The following is a 24,081-nucleotide window of genomic DNA, read 5'->3' on the forward strand; positions in this document are numbered from 1 at the left end:
ACTCCAAAGCCCATGCTCTTTCCACTGCGCCACGCTGCACAGAGAAGTGAAGTGACTTGCCCAAGGTCACAAAGCAGACAAGTGGTGGAACAGGGATTAGAACCCGGTCTTCTGATTACTATGGCTGTGCTCTTTCCACTTGGCCATGGTGTTTCAGCAGAAACAAATACTATTTCATGACTGGCAACTACAGAAGAATGTTTACATTCAATTACAACTTACTGATTTATTCTATATACCCCAAACGTCTGTAAGAATATTAATGAATACAAAACCAAATTTGATTAACATAATTGAAATCACTAACCTCATAGTGCTCATACTCCTCCACATCAAATGTCTCAAAGTCAAAAAATCCATGCTGCAATCCCTAAAGGCAAGAAATAACTTTAGTTGGTTTGTTCAATACTGGACTAATAATTGAAGATTGGACAGTCTTTCCACTTAATGTTCTCTGGCACTGAAAGAAAAGGCCTGGAAACATCTTCTATTTACCAATGATACTTCCTCCATTGTAGATGGAGGAGGGACCAGTAGAGATGCCGCCAGGACATAAAGGAGGTTGACTATAAACTCACTGTGGGCAGGGAATGTGACTGTTTATTGTGGTATTGGATTCTCCCAAGCGCTAAGTACAGTGTTCTGAACACAGTAAGCACTCAATAAATATGACTGACTGATATTTGATCCTCCAGGAAATCATGGCCCATGCATCAGTGGCTGAGCTCAGTAATGAAAGGGGTGGGCAGGGCCAAATTAACACAGGGCTTCCTGGAGATTGAAGCCTGTGGTCTTGTGCTAAGTGTCCCCCGGCCCTGGACGCGCCAGAGGCAGCCGCCAGACTCTTGTGCTACCTCACCACTGCAGGTCCTACCCCGGCTATGAGTTGTCTTCAAAAATGGCAAGAAGGAGCACTCTTTCCTCCACAATCATTCCCCCTCCCACGGCAAAACTCCCTCCAACTCTGCAGCACTGTTCTGCTACCAGGGAAAATCTGGCAGGTGATTGGCAGATCTCTAGCAACACAGTCCACAGGTTGGCAGCTGCCATTTGACCCAAGAATGCTATTTCAGGCTTATCTTTCACGCTTGGGTGACCTTGGTAGTGCAGGTCTCCCTGTTTGGCACTTGTACCTGCCTCATCTTTCTCTTCCTCCCTCAACCTTTTCCCTTTCCCCTCTCAACCACAGCTGCTGTTTTCCTGGCTCCCTGGAAAACCACGTACCGTCTCCAAATTCCTGATCTGGGAGATAAATCAACAGCCTCCCTTGTAGCTTGCTGGGGCTTAAAGGAGCTAAGAGCAGGCTTATTGGTCCAACACCACCAAGTGGAGGGCCATCAAGGGGGTGACTGCCTTGCCCTCGGCTCCTTGGCTGACCGATTACAGAATACCCACTCAAAGGCCCCTGGGAAGCCATTCACTCAGCCCACTGCCCACCAGTGGACCCTGCCTCAGGGAGCCAGGACATTTGGGCAAGGAAGATGAAGGAGAGCAATGCCAGGGGGCTGAGGTGTATCTCCCCATCCCACTTCCCGGTGTAATCTCTTTGTGAGTAAGGAGAGAGTCCTGGAGATACTGGAGAGGCTTTATCTCTCTCTCTGCTGCCGCTGCCCAGTGACATCAAAACAAGAAGATGTGATGATGTCACACACTATGTGAGGGACCTCATGAAAGTAAAGTCCTAAGCCACTTGGGGCTTGTTAGGATCTGGGTTGTGTATCCAAGCCAGAACTCCTGAACCCCAGTGCATCTTGGATAACTGAGCTTGCTCAGGCCTCTCAAGACTTTGGACCTACAGTGAGGGCCTGGTCCAGGCAGGTGGCTCTCCAGCTGAGAACACCATGCAAGAGAAACGGAGTGTAGCGAGACGACAGGAAAATGGAACGGTTCCTTAAGACAGATCCCAGCTCTCGGGCCCAGTTCTTGAATGGAACCACCCTGGAAATTGGGCAAGTTCTTGAGAGTAAAACCTAAATGGGACCCTGAAATAAAACAAGTACAACCTAAATTGGATTCTTCCTTATCTTATAGGCTCCCCCAAAACTCACTTAAAACCCTAGAGGCCCAGGACACCTGGGGAAAGGGAACTCAAGGACTTTTACCTCATAGTGGGGTGCTTACCCTGGCTGCCACTGAAAAGATAGCAGCTGCCCCTTGCCCCACCCAAAAGGACACCTAGGATCAGTCTTGCCCAGGGAGATGACACGGCCTTCCTGGCATCAACTGAACATACCCCCCTCACCCCACCACCACCACCACAGACAGAATACTGAAGAAATAAAACCCAATCCCTACAAAGAGTTTCTTTCCATAAATAAATTCCCTCCACAATGTGAGGTGTGCCGCAGTATGCCTGTGATACTGGCCACTTGGAATTGAGCCACTGATTCATATTGGAGATATTTAATCATTTTGATATTTAGTGATTTGGAAAGCCATAATGAAGTAATAACATTACTAAAACACCCACCTGCAAGTGTGTACATGTGAATAACTTAAACTTTAAAAAAAAAGAAACACCCAATTTTTAATATTTAAATCTAAGTCTTACCCAACTTTTAAAATTGTTGCTGAAGGACTTTAAACCAAGTTTTAAATTATTGTTTTGCATAAAATCAGCTGCTTGTATTTGACAATGCATGAAATATGTATGAGACCTTGTGAATGTAGGTACATGGCATGACTTCCCTCAAGTAGGTAAACAATGTGGTAAGTTGCTTCAGCATGTTACTAGTTACTATATCAACAAAACTGAAACATTCCCTTCCAGCATGAACTCATTTTGAATTGCGTGGGCTCCACACAGTATTTCCTGTGCCAGAAAATGAATACAAAGAAACCCTTTCCAAGAGATGCTTCTTTTAAAAGAAAAAAAAATCAAAAACACATGAGGGTTTTTACAGGGGATACCCTGCCACTGAAAGGGCCTTTTGCAGTATGCTAGGCTTTTGTTTCTTTATGGGGAAATATTAAAAGGAGGGATTGTTCCCAAGTTTCATTCCATCAGACAGTATTTATTGAATGCAAATGTAAATATTCATTGACTCTTCCAAATTGGGGAGGATATGCAGACCAACAAAAGAGAAGCAGCATGGCTTAGTGGATTAAGCAAGAACCTGGGAGTCAGAAGGATCTGGCTTCTAATCCCAGCTCTTCCACATGTCGGCTATGTGACCTTGGGTAAGTCACTTGGCTTTTCTTTGCCTCAGTTACCTCATCTTTAAAATGGGGATAAGAATGTGAGCCCCTTGGGGAGCAGGGACTGTGTCCAACCTCATTAACTTGTACCTACCCCAGTACTTAGAACAGTGTTTGGCACATAGTAAGCGCTTAACAAACACCATAATTATTAAAAGAAAAAAACTCTGGACTATACGCTCGTTGTGAGCAGGGAACGAGCTTAGTGTCTGTTATAGTGTTGTACTGAACTCTCCCAAGTGCTTAGTACAGTGCTCTGCACACAGTAAGCACTCAAACTAATACCACTGACAGTCTGACAATCCTTAATTGTAATATTTTTCTTAAAGTGCTTTTTCAAACCAGAAAACTGGAAAAAAGATTAAGGGCACTTGCCCTCAAAATCACAGTGGAGAAGAAACTCTGGCAGTGGATTCTAGTGCATTTGTGATTGCTTGGCAATAAATGGCAACAGTTGAATCCCAGAGCATGGCTCCACCATTTAGAGATCTGGCACGGTTGCCTGCAGCATTCAATTAATCAGTCATGCAAATCAGCTCAACCCTACAGGTCCCAGACCTAAAGCAAACTAAGAAAGGAGAATTTTGAAGTGAAAAATTGGTCCTGGGTTCTCAGGGTTATGTAATGTATTATGGTGTTCCAATCGGTAAAGGTGAGAAAGCGCTGATGAAAATTTTGCAGTTCTGCTTAAGTTTTTTTCTGTGCAGTTAGGTTTCTTATTTGGCTTGCATAATAGTTTCTTGCAACCTTGGTGACAAACTTCAAAGATTCATCTTGTGCCAATGATAAAGTAGGGGCTGGAAAGGATAGCTCATATCATTACTTGTTTCTAAGCTACATCTCTTATTCAGACTAGCACTGCTGTGGGACAGGATATCACTCAGCGGTTGGCAACATTTATACTTCTGGGGAACAGATTGTGTCCAGCACCACACCCCAACATTTCAGGAAAAAGATCCTTGGAGAGGAGAGATGGGGAGGAGTTTGATGAGATGATCCACCACCTTCAACATTCCACACTACTTTTGCAGACCCCCTCTAGAGTGTGAGCTTGTTGTGGGCACAGAATGAGTCTACCAACTGTTTTTCGTATATTTGTAAATGTGGATATATGACATTTGTTAAGCTCTTACTATGTGCCAGATACTGTACTAAACACTGGGGTAAATACAAGCTAATCAGGTTGGATACATTCCATGTCCCATATGGGGCTCACAGGATTAATTCCCATTTTACAGATGAGGGAACTGAGGCAAAGAGAAGTTAAGTGACTTCTCCAAGGTCGTACAGCAGACAACTGGCAGAGCTGGGATTAGAACCCAAGTTCTTCTGATCCCAGGCCAGGGCCACTTCCCTCTTAAATTGTAGTGCTGCAGAGCTTAGTACTGGGTTCTGCACACGGTAAGTGCTCGATACATATGACTGACTGATTGATCGACTGACTGCAGACTCTGCTCCCAAGGCTTTGGAAGATGGGGGACTCCTCTCTCAACACTCCACAGTCTCCTGGAGTTGGCAGTATCAGTAATGTCAAAATTATTTGCTGAATGCCTACAGTGCACAGAACTTTACACTAAGCAAATGAGACACATACAAAATAAGTAACAAGCAAAGTTAAGATCCCATCCCTCAAGAAGTTTATTGTCTACTGAGATATCCCTCCATTTTTTGGGCATGAAAATTTCAAAGCTGGGTTCACAGTTCTCTTAAAAATACTAACCGCACAAGCAGAAAACCACATTGTCCATGGGCTATTCAGCTTCAGAGTTTCTTGAAAGAGGAACAGAGGAACCCCAGAGGAATAAGGTTGGGACACGAGGGGACATCTCTGCTTAAAGTTGGGAAACCCATGTCAGTGCTTTAGGAGGTGTACTGAGTTGGAGATCAGAATGATAAACCCTGCGACCAGCTCCTCCACTCTTCAATCTTCTCAGGGATGTGACTCCACTCACAACACAGGGTAGCAAATAATGTTTCAAGGAGCTTCGTGGAGGCAATGAATCACACGTATAAAAAAACTCTGGGGCAATGATTCACATTTCCTGAGGCTTCTATTGGGTTTCTACAAAATCTTAAAAAACCACCTTCACATCTCCATTAATGGCCTACATCTCCCTAGCAGAGATGATGAGCCTTGCGAGTTTCCCTCCTTGCGAGTTTCCCTCTTCCCAGTAAGAGCTTTCCACATCCTAAAAGGTACAAAGAAGGCCATCTTACCTTTTGGATGCCCTGCAGACAGTCCAAGACCGTGAGATTGTATGTGCAGTTTCCGAAGGAAGCATCCCTATAACAGAAACATAATATTGTAAGTTGAAATGTTTAGCCCAACAAAATGCAGCTGTGAACAGGTACCAAGGCAGTTATTCATTTCATTTTTTTTCCCTCTGACAGTCCATCCTCCCATACATCAATGCCACTACTGTGGTAGGGGTGGGGGAAAACTTGGACTCTTGGAAACAGCAACCAGTCCAGCCTCTATCAGCTCTCCTGACCTAGACACTACAAGGCATCCTGTGAGGACATCTGCCCCAGTGACTCCCAGAGTGTGGCACACCAAATGCCTGGGAACCACCCCGAGTCTTGGAAACATGGGTCCAAACCTCAGGATGGGGCCGACCCTGAGGAATATAGGCCCAAAGCTCAGAAACATGGCCCCAAACTTCAGGAACGTAGGCCCAAGCCTCAGGAATGTAGGTCCCTGCTTGGTCCAGCACCCAATTAAGCACAAACTACTTTGTGGGAGTTATGCAATGGCCCGCACAAGCACTGCTGAGGCGTTGAGAATTTGTAGTCCTTGCAGTTGCCACACCTGGCCCTGCAGCACTGGCATGGCTTCCAGATGATGGCAGCCTGATGTCTGTCTCCCTCTCTGGACTGTAAGCTCATTGTGGGGAGGGCATGTGTCTTGTTTACTGTTATACTGTACTCTCCCAAGTGCTTAATATAGTGCTCTGCAAACTGTAAGCGCTCAATAAATACGATTGAATGAATTAATGAATTAATGCCCCTAGAGCTGCCAAGGCCACTCATAGGAGCCATAGAGCCTTCCATTCATTCAAAGTATTTACTGAGCGCTTACTCTGTGCAGAGCACTGTACTAAATGCTTGGAAATTACAGTTCAGCAATAAAGAGAGACAATCAGGAAGAGGTGTAAAGACAGCCAAACCACAGCAGGGTAAAGACAGAAGCAAAGTACCTTTAAAACACGTGAGACCCCTGACCAAATCCACAAAGGGCTCTCATTGGGGCCAACGCCTCCACTTATCCCATAGTTCCAGGGCTCCATGTGGCACAGGTCCCCCAGGCTCCATTGCCTCTGGGTCCCCAAAATGCTACCCTAGAGCCCATGCCAATCTCCCTGGGCATCATCACCCGTTGCCTCCATGGAACCCCTGAATGGCATGGGCACCACAGAAGGAATGGAACTGCGAAGCAGTTGCACAAAATAACTATGACAATATGTATTAAGCACTTACTATGTGCCAAGCATTGCGGTAGGCACTGGGGCAGATACAAGATAAATCAGATTAGACACAGACCTCGTCCCACATGGGGCTCACAGTCTATGGGGCGGGGAAACAGGTATTTTACCCTCACTTTACAGGTGACGAAACTGAAGCACAGAGAAGTTAAGTGATTGGTGCCTGGTCACCCGACAGGCATGCGGCAGAGTTGGGACTAAAACCCAGATTTCCTGACTCCCAATCCCAAGATCTTTCCAGCATGCCACAACCAACGGCAGGAGAGTAGGTAGAAGCAGCAGCAGGACCAAGGAACCCCAAAGGCAGGGGAGAAAAAGCCAGAATCTATCTTTCAAGAATTAGCATACAGTCCATTTTACAGTGAAGGAAAAGTTCTGCTAATCCTTGATGAACACAGCAGTGGCAAATCTGCAATTGGAAAGTAAATTCTAAGACCCACGTGATTTCCGCCAGCCATGGGTTTAGTAAAAAAAAAAATTAGTTAATATTTGTTAAGTTCGTCCCCTAGATCCCCATGTGATGGGAGGAGGTGGGTGGGAAAGCAGGGGAAAAGGAGTCAGACAGTATCTATGTCTGCAAGTATCTATGTCTGCACGTATCAAAGAGAAAAAATTGTTTATCATCTATTAAAAAATTTTGAAAGCAAGTGAGTTCCACTTGCCGGTTCAAGCTTGAACATGGCTCTAGTGATCAGCCTGGGTCATTAGTAACCTGGGCCCATGCAGGCTTAGGGCCCTGCCAACCCAGTACAATGGCCCTGCCACCAAGAGTGATGCAACAGTGTCCGCTGCAGTACAGGGAGTGCCAATCCCATTGGGCAAGGCCTGGGGGCAACCCTTAATGCTAACAAAGGTCCAGGGTGTGGGAGGCAGAAACTTGACCTCATACTCCAAATCTCTTTGCTATCCACCCAGCTGACCAAAGGAGGGAAACTGTCTGGCGCCAGAGAAAGCCACTGCTAAGCAAGTCTTTACAAGAGGAAAGGCGGCATTGATTGATGGTCTGACTGACTGACCCAGGGGCACACAAAGGAGAGGAAAAAGGGAGAAAAAACCCCAAAATAAAGACATCCTAGCCAGAGACCACCATCCAGAGAACAGACAAACTTACAGGATTTAGCATTTTGTTGCAGCTTCAGATTAAACATTGCTTGCAAAAGGAGACCCCAACAGGTTTTTACAGACGGGACTTACTAAACGGTAAATGCAAATGGTAGGTCAAGAGCATAACAGCCTGCTTAAAAGAAATATTTCCAGGCACCATGATCTTCAAAGTTAACTAACTAATGCAAATGTGTAGTTAACTATTCAAAAATTCGGTCTCAAATGCTTTCTAAAAATGCCTCTGAGTTCCTGAGCCACTGAAAAACAAAATACCCCTGATGATGTTTCAAAATAGCCAGGACGGACATGTATTACCTACTGTCCCAAAACTTCCATGGGCCTAAAAATAGCCTTTGCTGACAAGACTAGTCAGGTAGGACTCAATCACAGTTGTGGAGAAACTAGCTAACGATGGCAAGAGTGCAATGAGGCCTTGTGGCAAACCTCAAAGACTCCACTTTAATCTGTATAACCCTAGAACCTCTGGGGAGAGACAGGTCAAGAGACAAGGAGACAGTCCTCTGGATAACAGTTTGTGAACAAGGCCTTTTGAAGTGCTGGGAGCTGTAACTAGTCTTACCCAGTCATACAGGCTTAACTTTTAGTGGTCCATGATTATAATAATCATTGCAGTACTTGTTAAGCACGTATGCTTACTAGGTGATGACCACTGTTCTAAGCACTGGGGTGGATTCAAGATTAGGATGGATAATTTAGGATATAAATTATTATAAATAATAATAATAATATTTAAGCCCTTACTATATACTTAGCACTGAACTAAGCACTGGGGAAGATACAACGATTAGGTTGGACAGAGTCCCTGTCCCAGCTGGGGATCACAGTAAATGGGAGGAAGAACGGGAATTGAATCCCCAATTTACAGATACAATAAAAGGGAAACACTTTTATTTCATTTCAATAAAGAAACAAATTTAGCAAACACCTGCAGAGAGAGATAGTGGCACTGAAGCCCCAGGTTATGTCTCATCTTCCTGTTCCTCCTGCCAGCGGCCTTACCCAGAGAGGCAAATTGTTTGAGAAACTGCACAGCCCAGTGGATAGAGCAGGGGACTGGGTGTCAGAAGGACTTGGGTTCTAATCCTAGCTATGCCGCATGTCCGCTCTGTGACCTTGAGCAAGTCACTTATCTTTTCCTGTTACCTCATCTGTAAAATGGGGATGAGAGTGTGAGCCCCAAGTGGGACAGGGACTGTATCCGACGTGATAAACTTATATCTACCCCAGCTTAGAACAGTGCTCAACACATAGTAAGCACTTAACTGTACCATAATTATTATTATTAGTACCTATTATCCTTCCCACTTAGACCCCAACTCCCAAGTAGAATGAGGACTGCGTCCAGCCTAATTTGTCTTTTATCTACTTCACTGCTTAGTTCACAGTAAGCACTTAAATACCACAGTTATATTATGATTTGGATATATTGATCTATCATGATTATTTGGATATATTATGACACTTATATGCCCAAGCTCAACCCTCAAACAAGAAGTAAAAAGGTGGTGTTGGAGATGTAGCGCTGGAGTGGAGGAAAAGTGGCAAGAAAGTTAACAAGGCAGCTAAACTCTTTTAAAATGGCAGTTTCCAAATCCACATACCTGAGTCAACTCTTGCCAATTGTATTCTACACCTGAAGGGTGTTCATATGGCTCACCAAGTAAGAACTCCTGATATAAATCAAGGAACTATTAACTTAACCGTTAACTTATTAAACATGAAATGGTGTTAAAAGCCGATCTGTTTTCGAATCCCCGCTCTGCCACTTTTAAGCTGTGTAACTGTGGGCAAGTCACTTAACTTCTCTGTGCCTCAGTTACCTCATCAGTAAAATGGGGATTAAGACTGTGAGCCTCGCGAGGGACAGCCTGATTACCCTGTATCTATTCCAGCGCTTAGAACAGTGCTCTGCACATAGTAAGCGTTTAACAAATACCAGCATTATTATTATTTTTTTTTTTACCAAACTTCTGATCATACGGCTTCTCTCATTTCCTGTCATGCATATTTCAAGTTTTGGTGCTAAAACCCAGGGCTTCTTTTGGAACCTTAAGATTCTATTTCAGCAGTCCAACAAATCTGCTTGTTTGTTGGCTCAGTGGAAAGAGCGCGGGCTTTAGAGTCAGAGATCATGGGTTCGAATCCTGGCTCTGCCACTTGTCAGCTGTGTGACTTTAGACAAGTCACTTAACTTCTCTGTGCCTCAGTTACCTCATCTGTAAAATGGGGATTAAGACTGTGAGCCCCCCGTGGGACAACCTGATTCCTTTGTGTCTACCCCAGTGCTTAGAACAGTGCTCTGCACATAGTAAGCGCTTAACAAATACCAACATTATTATTATTATTACTTGTTCCAGATACAGTAAAGTATCTGACATTTCTTTGCATTCTGCAGGAAAGCCACTTCTCAGTAACAGAATGCTTTCCATCAGTGCAGCATTAAAAAAGTGTAACTTGACTCTAGATGCATGACCTTGACAGTTTATTGAAAATAATAAAAAAAAAAAACAACCCTAACCAAAGCTTAAAAAAACAAACTTGGTTCAAGCACAAAAACATGTCTAGCGTTTATTTTTTGAAATTCTGTCAAGTTCGAAAAACAATGAGGCATACTCTTCTTATATTTGGATAAATCCGATTTATTATATAAAATTCATCTTAAAGTGACATCTGTAAAATCCAGTCATATTTTAATTATTATAAAATGGACTTGGATCGGTATTTTGGCTGGAAAATGTAATTATATTTCACACTCTTATGTATCTGGGTATAGTGAAAAGAAGACAGTCTCCAACTCAAAGCTTCCAATTTGACTCTCCAAGTTCTTAGAAGTTTTGCAATGTTGGACCTCCTTTATGTCTGTTAGGAGTCTGCAAGTTCCAACATGCCCAGACGATTTAAATAATAAAAGCCATTGAGTTGTGCCATGACTAGCTTCCGTAACATTGAAATCCATCTCTACCACCAGGCATCACTACAGGTCGTCCCCCACAAAACATGTACCTTCACATCTCAGACATGTCTCAGACATTGAGAAGCAGCATGGCTTCGTGGAAAGAGCAGGGGCTTGGGAGTCAGAGGACATGGGTTCTAATCCCGGCTCTGCCACTTGTCTGCCGTATGACCTCGGGCAATCCACTTAACTTCCCTGTGCCTCAGTTACCTCATTTGTAAAATGAAGATGAAGACTGTGAGCCCCATGTGGGACAACGTGATTACCTCATATCTACCCCAATGCTTAGAACAGTGCTTGGCACATAGTAAGCGCTTAACAAATACCATTTATTATTATTATTATTTATTGTTATTATTATTCCCATAATGATCTGCAAGTGGCATTTCACTAATGAAAGACTTTTTGTAAGTTGTGCCTTCTGTTTGTACTCAAGAAGTGAAGATGAACCAGACTCTTACATAGGTCTGACTGGGGAGATCCAATCCAGAACATTACCAGCACAGACAGTCCAGCTCCAGGTTATTTTTGACCTGAAGGCCCTCAAGGCAGGTGACTTGGTTCCAGTGTTTCCTGGAGGTGAGGCCCACACCAGATTCTTGAACCTGCCTCTAAGTCAGTTTTCCTCAGCCTCACATCCCAATCGCCCCAGAACCAAGCCAGCTTCCAGGAATGAAGGTATTCGGCAATGTGTCTTAGTGGAAAGATCTTGGGCCTGGGAGTCAGAGGACCTGAGTTCTAATCCAGCCTCCACCACTTGCCTGCTGAGAAACCTTGGGCAAGTTACCCAACTGCTCTGTGCCTTGGTTTCCTCATCTGTTAAATGGGGAGTCAATATGTGTTCTCCTACTTAATAATAATAATAATAATTGTGGTATTTGTTAAGTACTTACAATGTTCCAGGCACTGTAGTAAGCACTAGGGTGGATACAAGCAAATTGGGTTGGACGCAGTCCCTGTCCCGCATGGGGCTCACAGTTTCCTTCCCCATTTTCCAGATTAGGTATACCGAGGCACAGAGAAGTAAAGGTTACTTGCCCAAAGTCACACAGCAGACAAGCGGCACAGCCAGGATTGGAAGCTTCTGACTCCCAGGCCCATGCTCTATCCACTAGCTCTGCTGCTCCCTTAGACTGTGATCCCCATGTGGGAAAGGCAGTGTCTGAACTGATTACCTTGTATCTATCCCTGCACTCTGTATAGTGCTTGGCACATAGTAAGCACTTAACAAATACCACAAAGATTTTCATTATTATTAGAGTTTCCTCAGCTTTAATGAGATGCAAAAATATTTATATTTGAGATTTTCCATATAGTTTACTTCTGCAGTTAAAAATGAATCATAGATTTATTAAAAACTGAACTATAACTATAACCACTCATCTCCTTGGTTGAATATCTAGTACAAGAAGTACACAAAACCTGGACCCATACTTCCTCAATTCTTCATTACTAACTCCCTTAGACCTCCTCTCACCATACATAATACTTTAGTGTCTGAAATAGAGACTAAGGGAGGAAAATAAGTATAATATTGTTCATTTCAAGTCTTCTCCTTTTCCTTACCAAAAATAGGGGCTGCTTATCCTCAGGGAGAGAAGTACAGAGAGGAAAACCAGAGGGTATGATAAGCACTTTGGCAAGAACTTGAAAGATCAAAGGGAAAGGGCACTGGGAGGAGGAGAACTACAGCCAAAAACAGGTGTTCAGTCAGTGCCGTTGCTTAGGGAAAATAATGGTCAGTTCCATTCTACTGACCAGAAAACTCAATTAGCCTTGCTAAGACACTTCTGCTCATATATCATTTTAACTTGCCCTTTCCTGTTTTCCAGCCTTTGAAGGCTTAAGAGCAAGTTCAGGCAGGCTGAGGGAAAGCATTTAACCCTATCTATTTTTAATTCAATGTTCAGGGGTCCTACCTGCTTTTTCAGTGGCAACTTAAGAGTCAGCAGTTTAGGGGCTAACAGTTGGTCCATGGCTTGATTTAAGGGATCAGTGACAAAGGAGTAACTCACTCACTTTGAGAACTGGCAACAGCTCTCATCCTAACACTAATTCCCTCAAAGCCCTTCCCCAAAGCAAGCCACTTGCTTTCTAGCCTATTACTTTTTTCCCTCAACAATCCCATGCATGTACGAATGCTTTAAATTACAAGGGACTCAAGCCCAATGGTGTTCAAAATACAAAATTCCCCAATACCCAATCACTCATCAGATAGTTGCCCACCCCTCTCTGTCTCCTGCAGAAACTCATGACCACTAGTTATAAGCAATCAGCTTTCTCCCTCCTACCTCACTTCACTCCTCTCCCACTACAATCCAGCTCACACACCACTCCTCTAACACTAACCTACCCACTGTACCCCAATCTCTTGCCGTTGACCCCTTGCTCACGCCCTCCCTTCTGCCTGGAATTCCCTCTCCCTTCATATCTGACAGAACATCACTCTCCCCATCTTCAAAGCCCTACTAAAATCACATCTCCTACAGGAAGTCTTCGCTCATTAATCCCTCATCTACTCTCCCTATTTCACTCTGTCACCTAAACTTTCAGATCTCATCCACTATGTACTTAGGTACTTCCCCTAGCCCCTCCTCCCGCAGTATTTAATGTACATATCGTTCAGCTCCTATAACCTGTGCTTCCCCCTCTAGACTGTAAGCTTCTTGAGGACAAAGGTCATGTGTAACTAATTCTACTGTATTCTCCCAGGTGCTTAGCACAGAGTTCTGCACCGAGCATTATGGTATTTATTGAGTGCTTATTGTGTGCTTAGCAGTGTTCTGAGCACTGGGCTGAATACAAAATAAACAAATTTGAAAAGCCTATGTTTTGGAGAACAAAAATACTCTCCACAAACTATGATTCAAAATGACTTCACTCTGAAATCAGTGTATGGGACACTTCAGAAGTTGGAAGGTGGGACATGAAAACAAGAAAGTGAATTATCCTGGGCTTTCAAGTACTTCTCTGGACTACTAGTAATGTTGAAAAAACAGAAAAAAACCTCAAATCAGTGATGGCTTATTTTTTTCCCCAGAAGACCCCTCTGATCCTTGTCCAAATCCATCGTGAGAAGGTAAGCTGATCAATAAAAGCCTAAGAAAAATCCCAGGGGGACAGATAAATGGCAGACTGTAAACTCACTGTGTGCAAGGAATGTGTCTTACAACTCTGTTGTACTGTTCCCTTCAAGAGCTTAGTTACAGTGCCCTGTACAGAGCAAGCGCTCAATAAATATCATCGATGATGAATGGCACAACCAACCTAGTGTTTTGTCTCTAAAAGTGATCCCAAGATGACATCCAACCCCATAGTCTGGGAGATATTCAGAGCACTCTTAACTTCTGCCACTTAATAAACCCATGGTAGACCTAAAGTTACCTGGGTGTGTAAGCCTTGCTGAATGGTACTATTTTGTAGCTCTCAAGTTCTCTGTCTGTACAATGGAAAGAATGCTGACCTTCTCCACGGTGTTGTGGTGTTAAATGACTAAAATATTTATGAAGTGCTTTGCAAGTAATAAATGCTAAACTATCATAACTTGGATCTTATCTCTGGCATTTGGGAAATCTTGGGAAGTGAAAGGAGGTTTGTGGAATCCAATCCTTTTCACCTTTACTTGACAGTGAGCCTCTCAGATATCTTTTTGATAAAACCTCCAATCATCATGACAGGGGCTACTGGGCACGTATGAACTGTGAGGCATGGGTACCTACCCCAGTGCTTAAAACAGTGCTTGACACATAGTCACTTAACAAATACCACAATTGTCATCATCATTATTATTATATGAATCTCTGGGATAGATAGCCTAATTTCAAGAAGGGGGTTAAATATTCAATTCTAATCTGCCTTCTAAACACCCTCCCACCTCTTATCTCAATCCAGACTTCTTATCTGGGGTGTACTACCTGGTTACAAAGCAGACTGAGATGGATGCAAAGTGGGAGGCTGGGAGTTTCTGAAGGGAGGAGGTGGACATCTGCCCCGGGCCAGCAAAGAAAGCCCTGGAAAGGGCCTGGACCCACCCATCCTCTACCCACCCTGTTGAGCCTGCTCCTCTCCTGCTCCACACCCCAGTCTCTCCACAGGCTGAGGAAAAGTCCCTCTAAAGCCAGCTGCAGGCAGGGCCAGGTACCTAAGGCGCCCCGACTAACCCATGCTGAGCGGCAGCAAGGCCTGGAGGTACAGGTGAATATAGAAAAGCAGTTGGCTTAGTGAATAGAGGAGGGGCCTGGGAGTCAGAAGGTTCTGGATTCTAATCCAGGCTCTGCTACTTGTCTGCTGTGTGACCTTGGGCAACTCACTTAACTTCTCAGGTCCTATTGCCTCATCTGTTAAATGGGTATTAAGAGTGTGAGTGCCATGTAGGACAGGGATTGGGTCCAACCTGATTAACTTGTATCTACTCCAGCACTTAGAACAGTCCTTGATGCACAGTAGGTGCTTAACAAGTTCTATAATTATTATTACAGGGAGTCAGAGTCCCATCATCTAATCCCAGCTCTATCAGGGATGCTGGGTGACCTGAAGCGAGCATCTCACCATTCTGTGTCTCATTTTCCTTATCTGTAAAATGGGGATAAGATGCCTGCTCTCCCAAACTCTTATATTATAAGCCCCAGATGGGCCGGGATCTGTAGGTGGCCCCTGGAAATCCTTGACTCATCTCTCTCATTCAATCCGCATATTCAGTCTGTCACCAAATCCTGACAGTTCTACCTTACAACATGGCTAAAATCTGCCTTTTCCTCCAAACTGCTACTATGCTCATCCAAGCACTTGTCATACCCCACCTCAACTACTCTATCAGTCTCTTTGTTGACCTCCCAACCTCCAACCTCTTCCCCACTCCAGTCTATACTCCATTCTGCTGCCTGGATCATTTTACTAAAAAAATCATTCTTTGCACATCTCCCCAAGCCTTAAAAACCTCCGGTGGCTGCCCATTAATCTTGGCATCAAACAGTTACTCCTTACCTTTGGCTTTAAGGCACTCAATCGGCTCTCCCACTCTTATTTTACCTTGCTCCTCCCCCACAACCCAGCCCACACACTTCACTCCTCTTACACCAACCTTCTCACTGTAGCTCAATCTCATCTCTCTCACTGTTGACCCCTTGCCCACTTCCTCCGTTTAGCCTCGAACTCCCTCCTCCTTCGTATACAGCAGACCTCATCCTCAAAGCCCTATTAAAATCCTATCTCCTATAAGAGGCCTTCTTTGATCAACCTCTAATTTCCCCATTGAATTCTTCTTCCCTTCTGCATCATCTATACTCTTGGGTCTGTACCCTCTAAGCACTCTGATACTCCCTCACCCCCATAGCATTTCAGTACAAATCCTGTTGCTCTGCAGCCTCCCCTAACTGTAATTTATTTTAATGTTTGTCTTGTCCACAAACCTGCAAGTTCCCTGAGGCCAGGGATCCTGTCTACAAGTTCTATTGTACTGTTTGCTCCCAAGTGCTTACTGCAGTGGTCTGCCCATAATAAGCACTCAGTAAATACCACTGATTTATTGATGAATTGATTGCCTCTAGAGACACACATACCTGAATGGAAGATAGGGGGGATTTGAGCCAGATAAAAGAGCTCTGTAGGCATCTTCGGGTGTCTTCTTTAGGTAGATCACCTACAACAAATACATTGCAAAATTTAGAAAACTATAATAATGTCATTTTTAATTTGTTAAGCAGTTAAAAGGTGCTTTGCTAACACTGCATGATTACATGAAACCAGTTGAGTAACACTCTCTGGCCTATAATAAGTTCACAATATAAGGGGAGGCAGTGGGAACCAGATGTGTAGAAAAATATGATTATAATCAGATCAACAAATTGGCAAACACTATGACAAAAATGATCAACAGTCAAATAATGTAAACGTTAATGAGGGGTAGTCTTGGACAGAGTCGGTGCTTCTTAACATACTATTACTACTACTTGGGACCCACACCAATATAGACAAAAACTGTCCTGAATGAGAAACTTACCCAATCATTCCAAAGTCCTAAATGTTCAGGTTGGAAGCATCTGCAAACTTATAAGGAGTGTTTTTCTGACAGATGGGAAGAAAGGAAAGGGCTGTCCCAGTGGTCACAGGCAGCATGGCCTAATGGTAAGAGCACAAGCCTGAGAATCAGGGGATCTGGGTTCTACTTCTGGCTCTGCCATTTGCCTGCTGCGAGACCCTGGGCAAATCACTTCTCTGTACCTGAGTTTCCTCATCTGTAAAATGGAGATTAAATACCTTTGTTCACTCCTACTTAGTCATGAGCCGCATGTGTGATAGGGACTGTCCAACCTAATTACCTTGTTTCTATTCAGCTCTTAGTATAATCAATCCACCCATGTCAATGTTATTTATTGAGCCCTTACTGTGTGCAGAGCACTGGCTAAGCATTGGAGAGAGCATAGCACAAAAGAGTTAATAAAATATGCTCCCTACACACAAGGAGCAGCATGACATAGTGGATAAAGTATGGCCCTGGGAGTCAGAAGGTCATGAGTTCTAATCCCGGCTCTGTCACTTGTCTGCTGTGTGGCCTTAGGCAAGTCACTTCACTTCTCTGGACCCCAGTGGTCTCACCTGCAAAATGGGGATTAAGACTGTGAGCCCCATGTGGGACAGAGACTGTGTCCAACCCAATTTGTTTATATCCACCCCAGTGCTTAGTACAGTGCCTGACACATAGAAAGCCTTTAACAAATACCTCAATTATTATAATTATTATTAGAGGGGTAGACAGAGATTAAAATAAATTATGAATATGTACACAAGTGCTGTGGGCTGAGGGTTGGGTGCGTGGCTTAGTGGAAAGAGCACGGGCTTGGGAGTCAAGGGTCATGAGTTCTAATCCCCACTCTGCCAATTGTCAGCTGTGTGACCTTGGGCAATTCACTTAACTTCTCTGTGGCTCAGTTACCTCATCTGTAAAATGGGGATGAAGGCTGTGAACCCTATGTGGGACAACCTGATTACCTTGTATATACCCTTGTGCTTATAACAGTGCTTGGCACATAGTAAGCACTTAACAAATACCAACACTATTATTATAATTATTATTATTATTATGTGCTTAAAGCGTATATATCTAAGGGAATAGACAATAGGGGGGAATAGGGGAGAGGCAGTAAGAAGGGGAAAGAGGGCTTAGATGCGAAGGCCTAGGGGAGGAGTTGGGATTTTAGCAGACTTTGAAGGTGGGGAGAGTGGTGGTCTTTTGGATGCGAAGGGGGAGGGAGTTCCAGGCCAGAGAGAGGACATGGACAAGTGGCCGAATGCGAGGTAGACAAGATCGAGGTACTGTGAGTAGGGTGGCATTAGAGTACCAAGTGTGTGGGTGTAGGTTGTAAACAGGAAATTGGCAAGGTAAGGTAGGAGTGGTGAAGCTGATGGGGTGCCTTAAAGCCCATGGTAAGGAGCTTCTTTATGATGCAGAGGTGGATGGGAGACCACTGGAGGTTCTTGAACAGTGGGGAGACCTGGAATTAATTTTTTTTTTTAAATGATCTAGGCTGCAGAGTGAAATAAGGACTGGAGTGGGGACAGAGAGGTCGGCAAGGAGGCTGATGCAGTAGTCAGGGCAGTATAAGTGTTTGGATCAGTGTAGTAGCAGATGGGATGGCGAAGAAGGGGTGAGTTTTAGCAATGGTGTGAAGGTTGAACTGAGAGGACTTGGTGATAGACTGAATATGTGAGTTGAGTGAGAAAGATGATTCAAAGATAATTCCAAGGTTATGAGTTTGTGAGACATGGAGGAGAGTGGTGTTAAGATAGTACAGTCCTTGGGCATATAGTAAGTGCTTAAAAAATACCACAGTTATTATTATTATGGTTTTTCAGATCTATCTTCTCTCCTTGTCTGGCCCTGCCTGCCCCGGCCCATGCCATCTAATTTTGGTGTCCTGCTATTGCCGGAACTACAGCCATAAGGATCAAGTTTCTGCCCACTCTTCAGACAGGAACTGCTCCCACGCTAAACTGGCACCTTGGTAGGCGGCGAAGGGGAGACTGCTCTCTGCTGAAACGCAGAGTGAAAGAATTGGCTTCAGTGTCCTTCAAATCACACTTCTTTCCCTGATGCTCATCAGAAAGAACTTTGTTATTTTTATAATGGTTGAGCTGAGCAGTGTTACGTAGGAGCTAAGAATTTAGTCTTAGAGTTCTCATACTGACAGGATACATTCCCTTCCTGTCTCATTCAACTTGGCTCATTACATCAAAAGGTGGACATGAGGGCAGTCATTCCAAACTTAGGACACACTGATGGCCAAGGAGGTCATCTGGAGGCAGGACAGACATATATTTAGAAAAAAAAAAGTTTGAACTTTATTACAGATCACCCACAAGCGAGCTTCCCTAGATGATTAAGGCCTGTACAATCCCTAAATGCCCTAAACCAAGTAGAAAATGAATGAAGTTTTACCGTCACTGAATTCTACTCATAAGACAGTTCTGAATTATTACCCAACTTGAGAAGGAACATCAAGGAGAGGGATGCGAAGGAGCTTGGCTTACTGGAATGAGTACAGGCCTGGGAGTCAGAGGATTTTTTTAAAAATGGTGTTTGCTAAGCACTTACTTTGTGCCAGGCACAAGCTAATCAGCTTGGACACAATTCATGTCTCAAATGGGGCTCACAGTTTTCATCCCCATTTTACAGGTGAGGGAACTGAGGCAGAGAGAAGTGAAGTGGTTTGCCTAAGATCACACAGCAGACAAGTGGCACGGCTGGAATTAGAACCCAGGTCCTTCTGACTCCCAGGCCCATGCTCTATCCACTAGGCCATGCTGCTTCTCAGTGTGGCTTAGTGGAAAGAGCACGAGCTTGGGAGTCAGAGGTCATGGGTTCTAATGCCGGCTCTGCCACTTATCAGCTGTGTGACTTTGGGCAAGTCACTTAACTTCTCTGTACAGTTACCTCATCTGTAAAATGGGGATCAAGACTGTGAACCCCACGAGGGACAACCTGATTACCTTGTATCATCCCCAGCGCTTAGAACAGTGCTTTGTACATAGTAAGCGCTTAACAAATACCATAATTTATTTTTTTAATGTATTTTATCTGGATTCTAATCCTGGCTCCACCACTTACCTGCTATGTGACCCTGGGCTAGTCACTTAACTTCTCGAGACTCAGTTGCCTAATCTGTAAAATGGGGATTAAATCTTCCTTTCTCCAACACACCGTTAGCTCCATATGGGACAGGGACCGTGACCAACCTGATTCACTTGCATCTATACCAGTGCTTAGTACAGTGTCTAGCATATAGTAAGTGCTTAACAAGTGCCATTTAAAAAAATTAATGAGAAGTGGGTATGCCACCCTGTACTGACTTCAAATCATCATCCTGCTTCCTGGCTTACTCTGCTTCTTCTCTCTCTTATTCAGACGGGGCTCAAGGAATCTTCCCTGTTTTGTATATCAGCACTACCGCCATTAGCTTGGATCACTGAGTGGTGACGGTAACATGAAAATACTCACAAGACTAACTAAGGCTGCAAAGTTCCAACAACAGTTACAAAAATTCTTACACTAACTAAAACAGTGATAGAAAGAACTAGAATTTGGTAAATGAGCTGAACCAAGATGCAATTGTTAATGACACACCCCAGGGTTGCTGAAATAATCACCAAGACAAATTTAAATCAACTGAATCAAATTAAAATTTAAATCTAAAACTTACCAATTTCAAAGATCATGATTCATGCAAAGTTTCAAATATGAACTACCAGAAAACGAAAAATATACTCAACCTGACAATTTGTTTTAGAAACAATAAACCTGATCCTGCAAGATAAATTGCTCCTTCAATAGAACCCATTTAGGAAAGGTAATGTAATGCTGAAAAAATCCATCTAATCACAAGCAGTAGAGGATCAATTATCAATCACTGTTGTACAGGGCAAACTAGATTACATTTTTGCAAAAATAAATTTAAATTATTTCAATAAAACCAAATGTAGCTAGTAATGGTAAAAGTTGTTTTATAGCCTATCCTCTTTCTACACTATTTAGAGCTCTCCTAGCAATCTTAATTGTCCATGAGTACTTTCCCCATCTAGAACAAGCTGCTCTATTAGACACACTTAGCATAAGAGAAAGCTTGACTCCCAAAAAATGTTTGATTCTCACTACCTTCCCGGTTTGGACAGTCTCATTATTTGTGACCCAAGGCACGTGACCAATGTTCTCAATGTAAGCTGAGATCATTTGTTTTTATTTTTAGTCCCCTACTCAAATATTAATAAGGGCAAAATGGAACTTTCCAGAGGCCATCTAGATTTCACTAAAATTCCTGAGGTACTTAAGCATGTCACAGGAGGAAGAAGGAGAGGATCTGAATGAAAGCTTTCAAAAGACAGTGCAAAATAGCTTAAATTAGTACAAATGCACAGGGTTTCAATGGTGAAGTCACCACTAACCCATCCCCCATCCTCCCTTACAAAAGCCAGTCGCATATTTCCCAACATTCTCAAAATTTCTCCTGATGGGGAAAAAAAAAGTTTCCCATTCAAGACTGCCAATGAGATCACTATCAATTAATCAATTAATAATATCTATTGGACACATTGTGTGCAGGGCAATGTACTAAGTGCTTGGGAGAATACCACTTGTCAGCTGGGTGACTGTGGGCAAGTCACTTAACTTCTCTGGGCCTCAGTTACCTCATCTGTAAAATGGGGATTAAGACTGTGAGCCCCACGTGGGACAACCTGATTCCCTTGTGTCTACCCCAGCGCTTAGAACAGTGCTCTGCACATAGTAAGCGCTTAACAAATACCAACATTATTATTATTATTATTAATACAATATTATTGAGTTGGTAGAAACATTCCCTACCCACAAGGAGCTTACAGTCTAGAGGGCAAACGCATCCAAGGCAAAAAGATTGTAAGAGGAAATGTCTTATTCTCCCTGATCTTGCACTTTAGTGCACTTAACCAAATTATCAGAAACTTTAACTGCTGAATCAAAGAAGTGCCTCTTTTCCTCTTCTAAGAATATTGTGCTCAATTCTTGGGTGTTTTGGAGGAAGACAATTTCCCCATCTTTTTTTAATCAATCAATGAGCATTACCTACTGAGTGCTTACTGTGTGCAGAACACTGAACTAAGCACTTGGGAGGAGAGTACAATACAATAGAGTAGGTAGACATAATCCCAGCCCACAAAGCGCTTACAGTTTAAAGGGGGATGGAATGTCTGGACCAAAGTTAGTACTTGTCCTCTCACCTCGAATGACTGTGTAACCCCGATCTGACAGAACTGTCCCAGCCCACAGGCTGATAAACCTGTCCGGGTAGAGTAACTATTTTTCTTCTTTGGTTCGCAGAGCCCTGGAGAGGCAGCCAGTCCTCGGCCTGACTGAGCTGATCATGGGGTTTATAGTAACTGAATCAGGCTCAGGGCCAAGTAGACTTAGGCAAGGCCCAAGTCCTTATTTCTGGATCCCACAGCTCCCAAGGGTACCCAGCACAGGAGCAGTCCCTCCACAGCTGCTACACGGCAGCTCCTCCTTTACTCCCTTGATCCTACGTAAGGAGCAGAGGAGATGGAGGGTACCAGAGAAGCAACTGAGCCCCTGTAGATGAGGGTCCTGTCAGTCAGTCAGTCAGTCAGTCATTTAATCACAGTTATTGAGTGCTTACTGTGTGCAGGGCACTGTACTAAGAGCTTGGAAAGTACAATTTGGTAACAGATAGAGACAATCCCTGCTCACAGTCTAGAAGGGGGAGACAGACAATAAAACAAAACAAGTAGACAGGCAACAATACCATCAAAATAGATAACTAGAATTATAGAAATATACACATCATTAATAAAATAGAGTAATAAATATGTACAAATATACACAAGTGCTGTGGGGAGGGGAAGGGGGTAGAGCAGAGGGAGGGAGTGGCAGCAATGGGGAGGGGAGGAGGAGCAGAGGAAAAGGGGGGACTCGGTCTGGGAAGGCCTCCTGGAGAAGGTGAGCTCTCAGTAGGGCTTTGAAGAGGGGAAGAGAGCTAGTTTGGCCGTTGTGAGGAGGTAGGGCATTCCAGGCCAGAGGTAGGAGGACCAGGGCTAGGGGTAGTTGGCGGGACAGGTGAAAACAAGGCACAGTGAGGTGGTTAGTGGCGGCAGAGGAGCAGAGTGTGTGGGTTGGGCTGTAGAAGGAGAGAAGGGAGGTGAGGTACGAGGGGGCAAGGGGATAGAGAGCTTTGAAGCCAATAGAGAGATGTTTTTGCTTCATGCGAAGGTTGATAGGCAACCACTGGAGATTTTTGAGGAGGGGAGTGACATGCCCAGAGCGTTTCTGTAGAAAGATAATCCGGACAGCAGAGTGAAGTATAGACTGAAGCGGGAGAGACAGGAGGATGGGAGATCAGAAAGGAAGCTGATGCAGTAATCCAGTCGGGATATGATGAGAGATTGTACCAACAAGGTAGCAGTTTGAATGGAGTGGAAAAGCTGGATCTTGGCGATATTGTGAAGGTGAGACCAGCAGGTTTTGGTGACAGATTGGATATGTGGGGTGTATAAGACAGTGGAGGGAGTCAAGAATGACACCAAGGTTCTGGGCTTGTGAGAAGGGATGGATGGTAGTGCCGTCCACAGTGATGGGCAAGTCAGGGAGAGGACAGGGTTTGGGAGGGAAGATAAGGAGCTCAGTCTTGGACATGTTGAGTTTTAGGTGGTGGGTGGACATCCAGGCGGCGCCATCCTGAAGGCAGGAGGAGATATGAGCCTCGTATCTACTGAGAGCTTACTATAAAAGCAGTTGTAGCTTAGGGAATAGAACACAGGCCTGGGAGTCAGATGTACCTGGGTTCTAATCTCAACTCTACCACATGTCTGATGTGTGACCTTGGGCAAGTCACTTCACCTTTCTGGGCCTCTTTTACCTTATCTGTAAAATGAGGATTAAGAGTGTGAGCCCCTTGTGGGATGGGGACTGTGTCCAACCTGACTAACTTGTATCTACCTAATTGTTTGGAACAGTGCTGAGCACATAATATGCATTTAACAAGAAGCATAATTATTATTATTATTACTTTGTGCAGAGCACTTTACTAAGTGCTTGGGAGGATACAACAGAACAGACACATTCCCGGCCCACGAGTTTACAGCACAGAGACGAGTTTATAGTCTAGAGTCTACAGAGCTTTCAGCCTACAGTCTCCTGCTCTGAGCCTAAGCCCGGAATGTCCAATGGTGGAAGTTCAAGCAGTATCTTAAATCACAGACTTGGTATGGGACAGAGACAAGTGTCTGCAAGACAAAACTAAATTGGCGGTAGGGATGGTTTGCTGTGGCTTTTCTTGATGCTTG

General features: G+C 43.9%; 1 protein-coding gene across 4 annotated transcripts in view; it reads right to left on the minus strand.

Annotated features, from left to right (window-relative positions):
• The window catches only part of CDC14A (cell division cycle 14A), a 191,664-nt gene that overhangs the window by 91,678 nt on the left and 75,905 nt on the right, over positions 1 to 24,081 (minus strand). For 3 of the 4 annotated variants that reach the window (XM_029062853.2, XM_029062850.2, XM_029062851.2), the window contains exons 5-7: positions 16,317 to 16,396; positions 5,416 to 5,482; positions 308 to 370 (exon numbers count right to left, since the gene is read on the minus strand). In XM_029062853.2, the coding sequence (XP_028918686.1) occupies positions 308 to 370; positions 5,416 to 5,482; positions 16,317 to 16,396 (210 nt within the window). The remainder of the gene's footprint in view (positions 1 to 307; positions 371 to 5,415; positions 5,483 to 16,316; positions 16,397 to 24,081) is intronic. The other variant, XM_029062852.2, reaches the window with a different exon arrangement.

This window comes from Ornithorhynchus anatinus, chromosome 4, assembly GCF_004115215.2.
Source record: "Ornithorhynchus anatinus isolate Pmale09 chromosome 4, mOrnAna1.pri.v4, whole genome shotgun sequence".
Classification (NCBI taxonomy): domain Eukaryota; kingdom Metazoa; phylum Chordata; class Mammalia; order Monotremata; family Ornithorhynchidae; genus Ornithorhynchus; species Ornithorhynchus anatinus.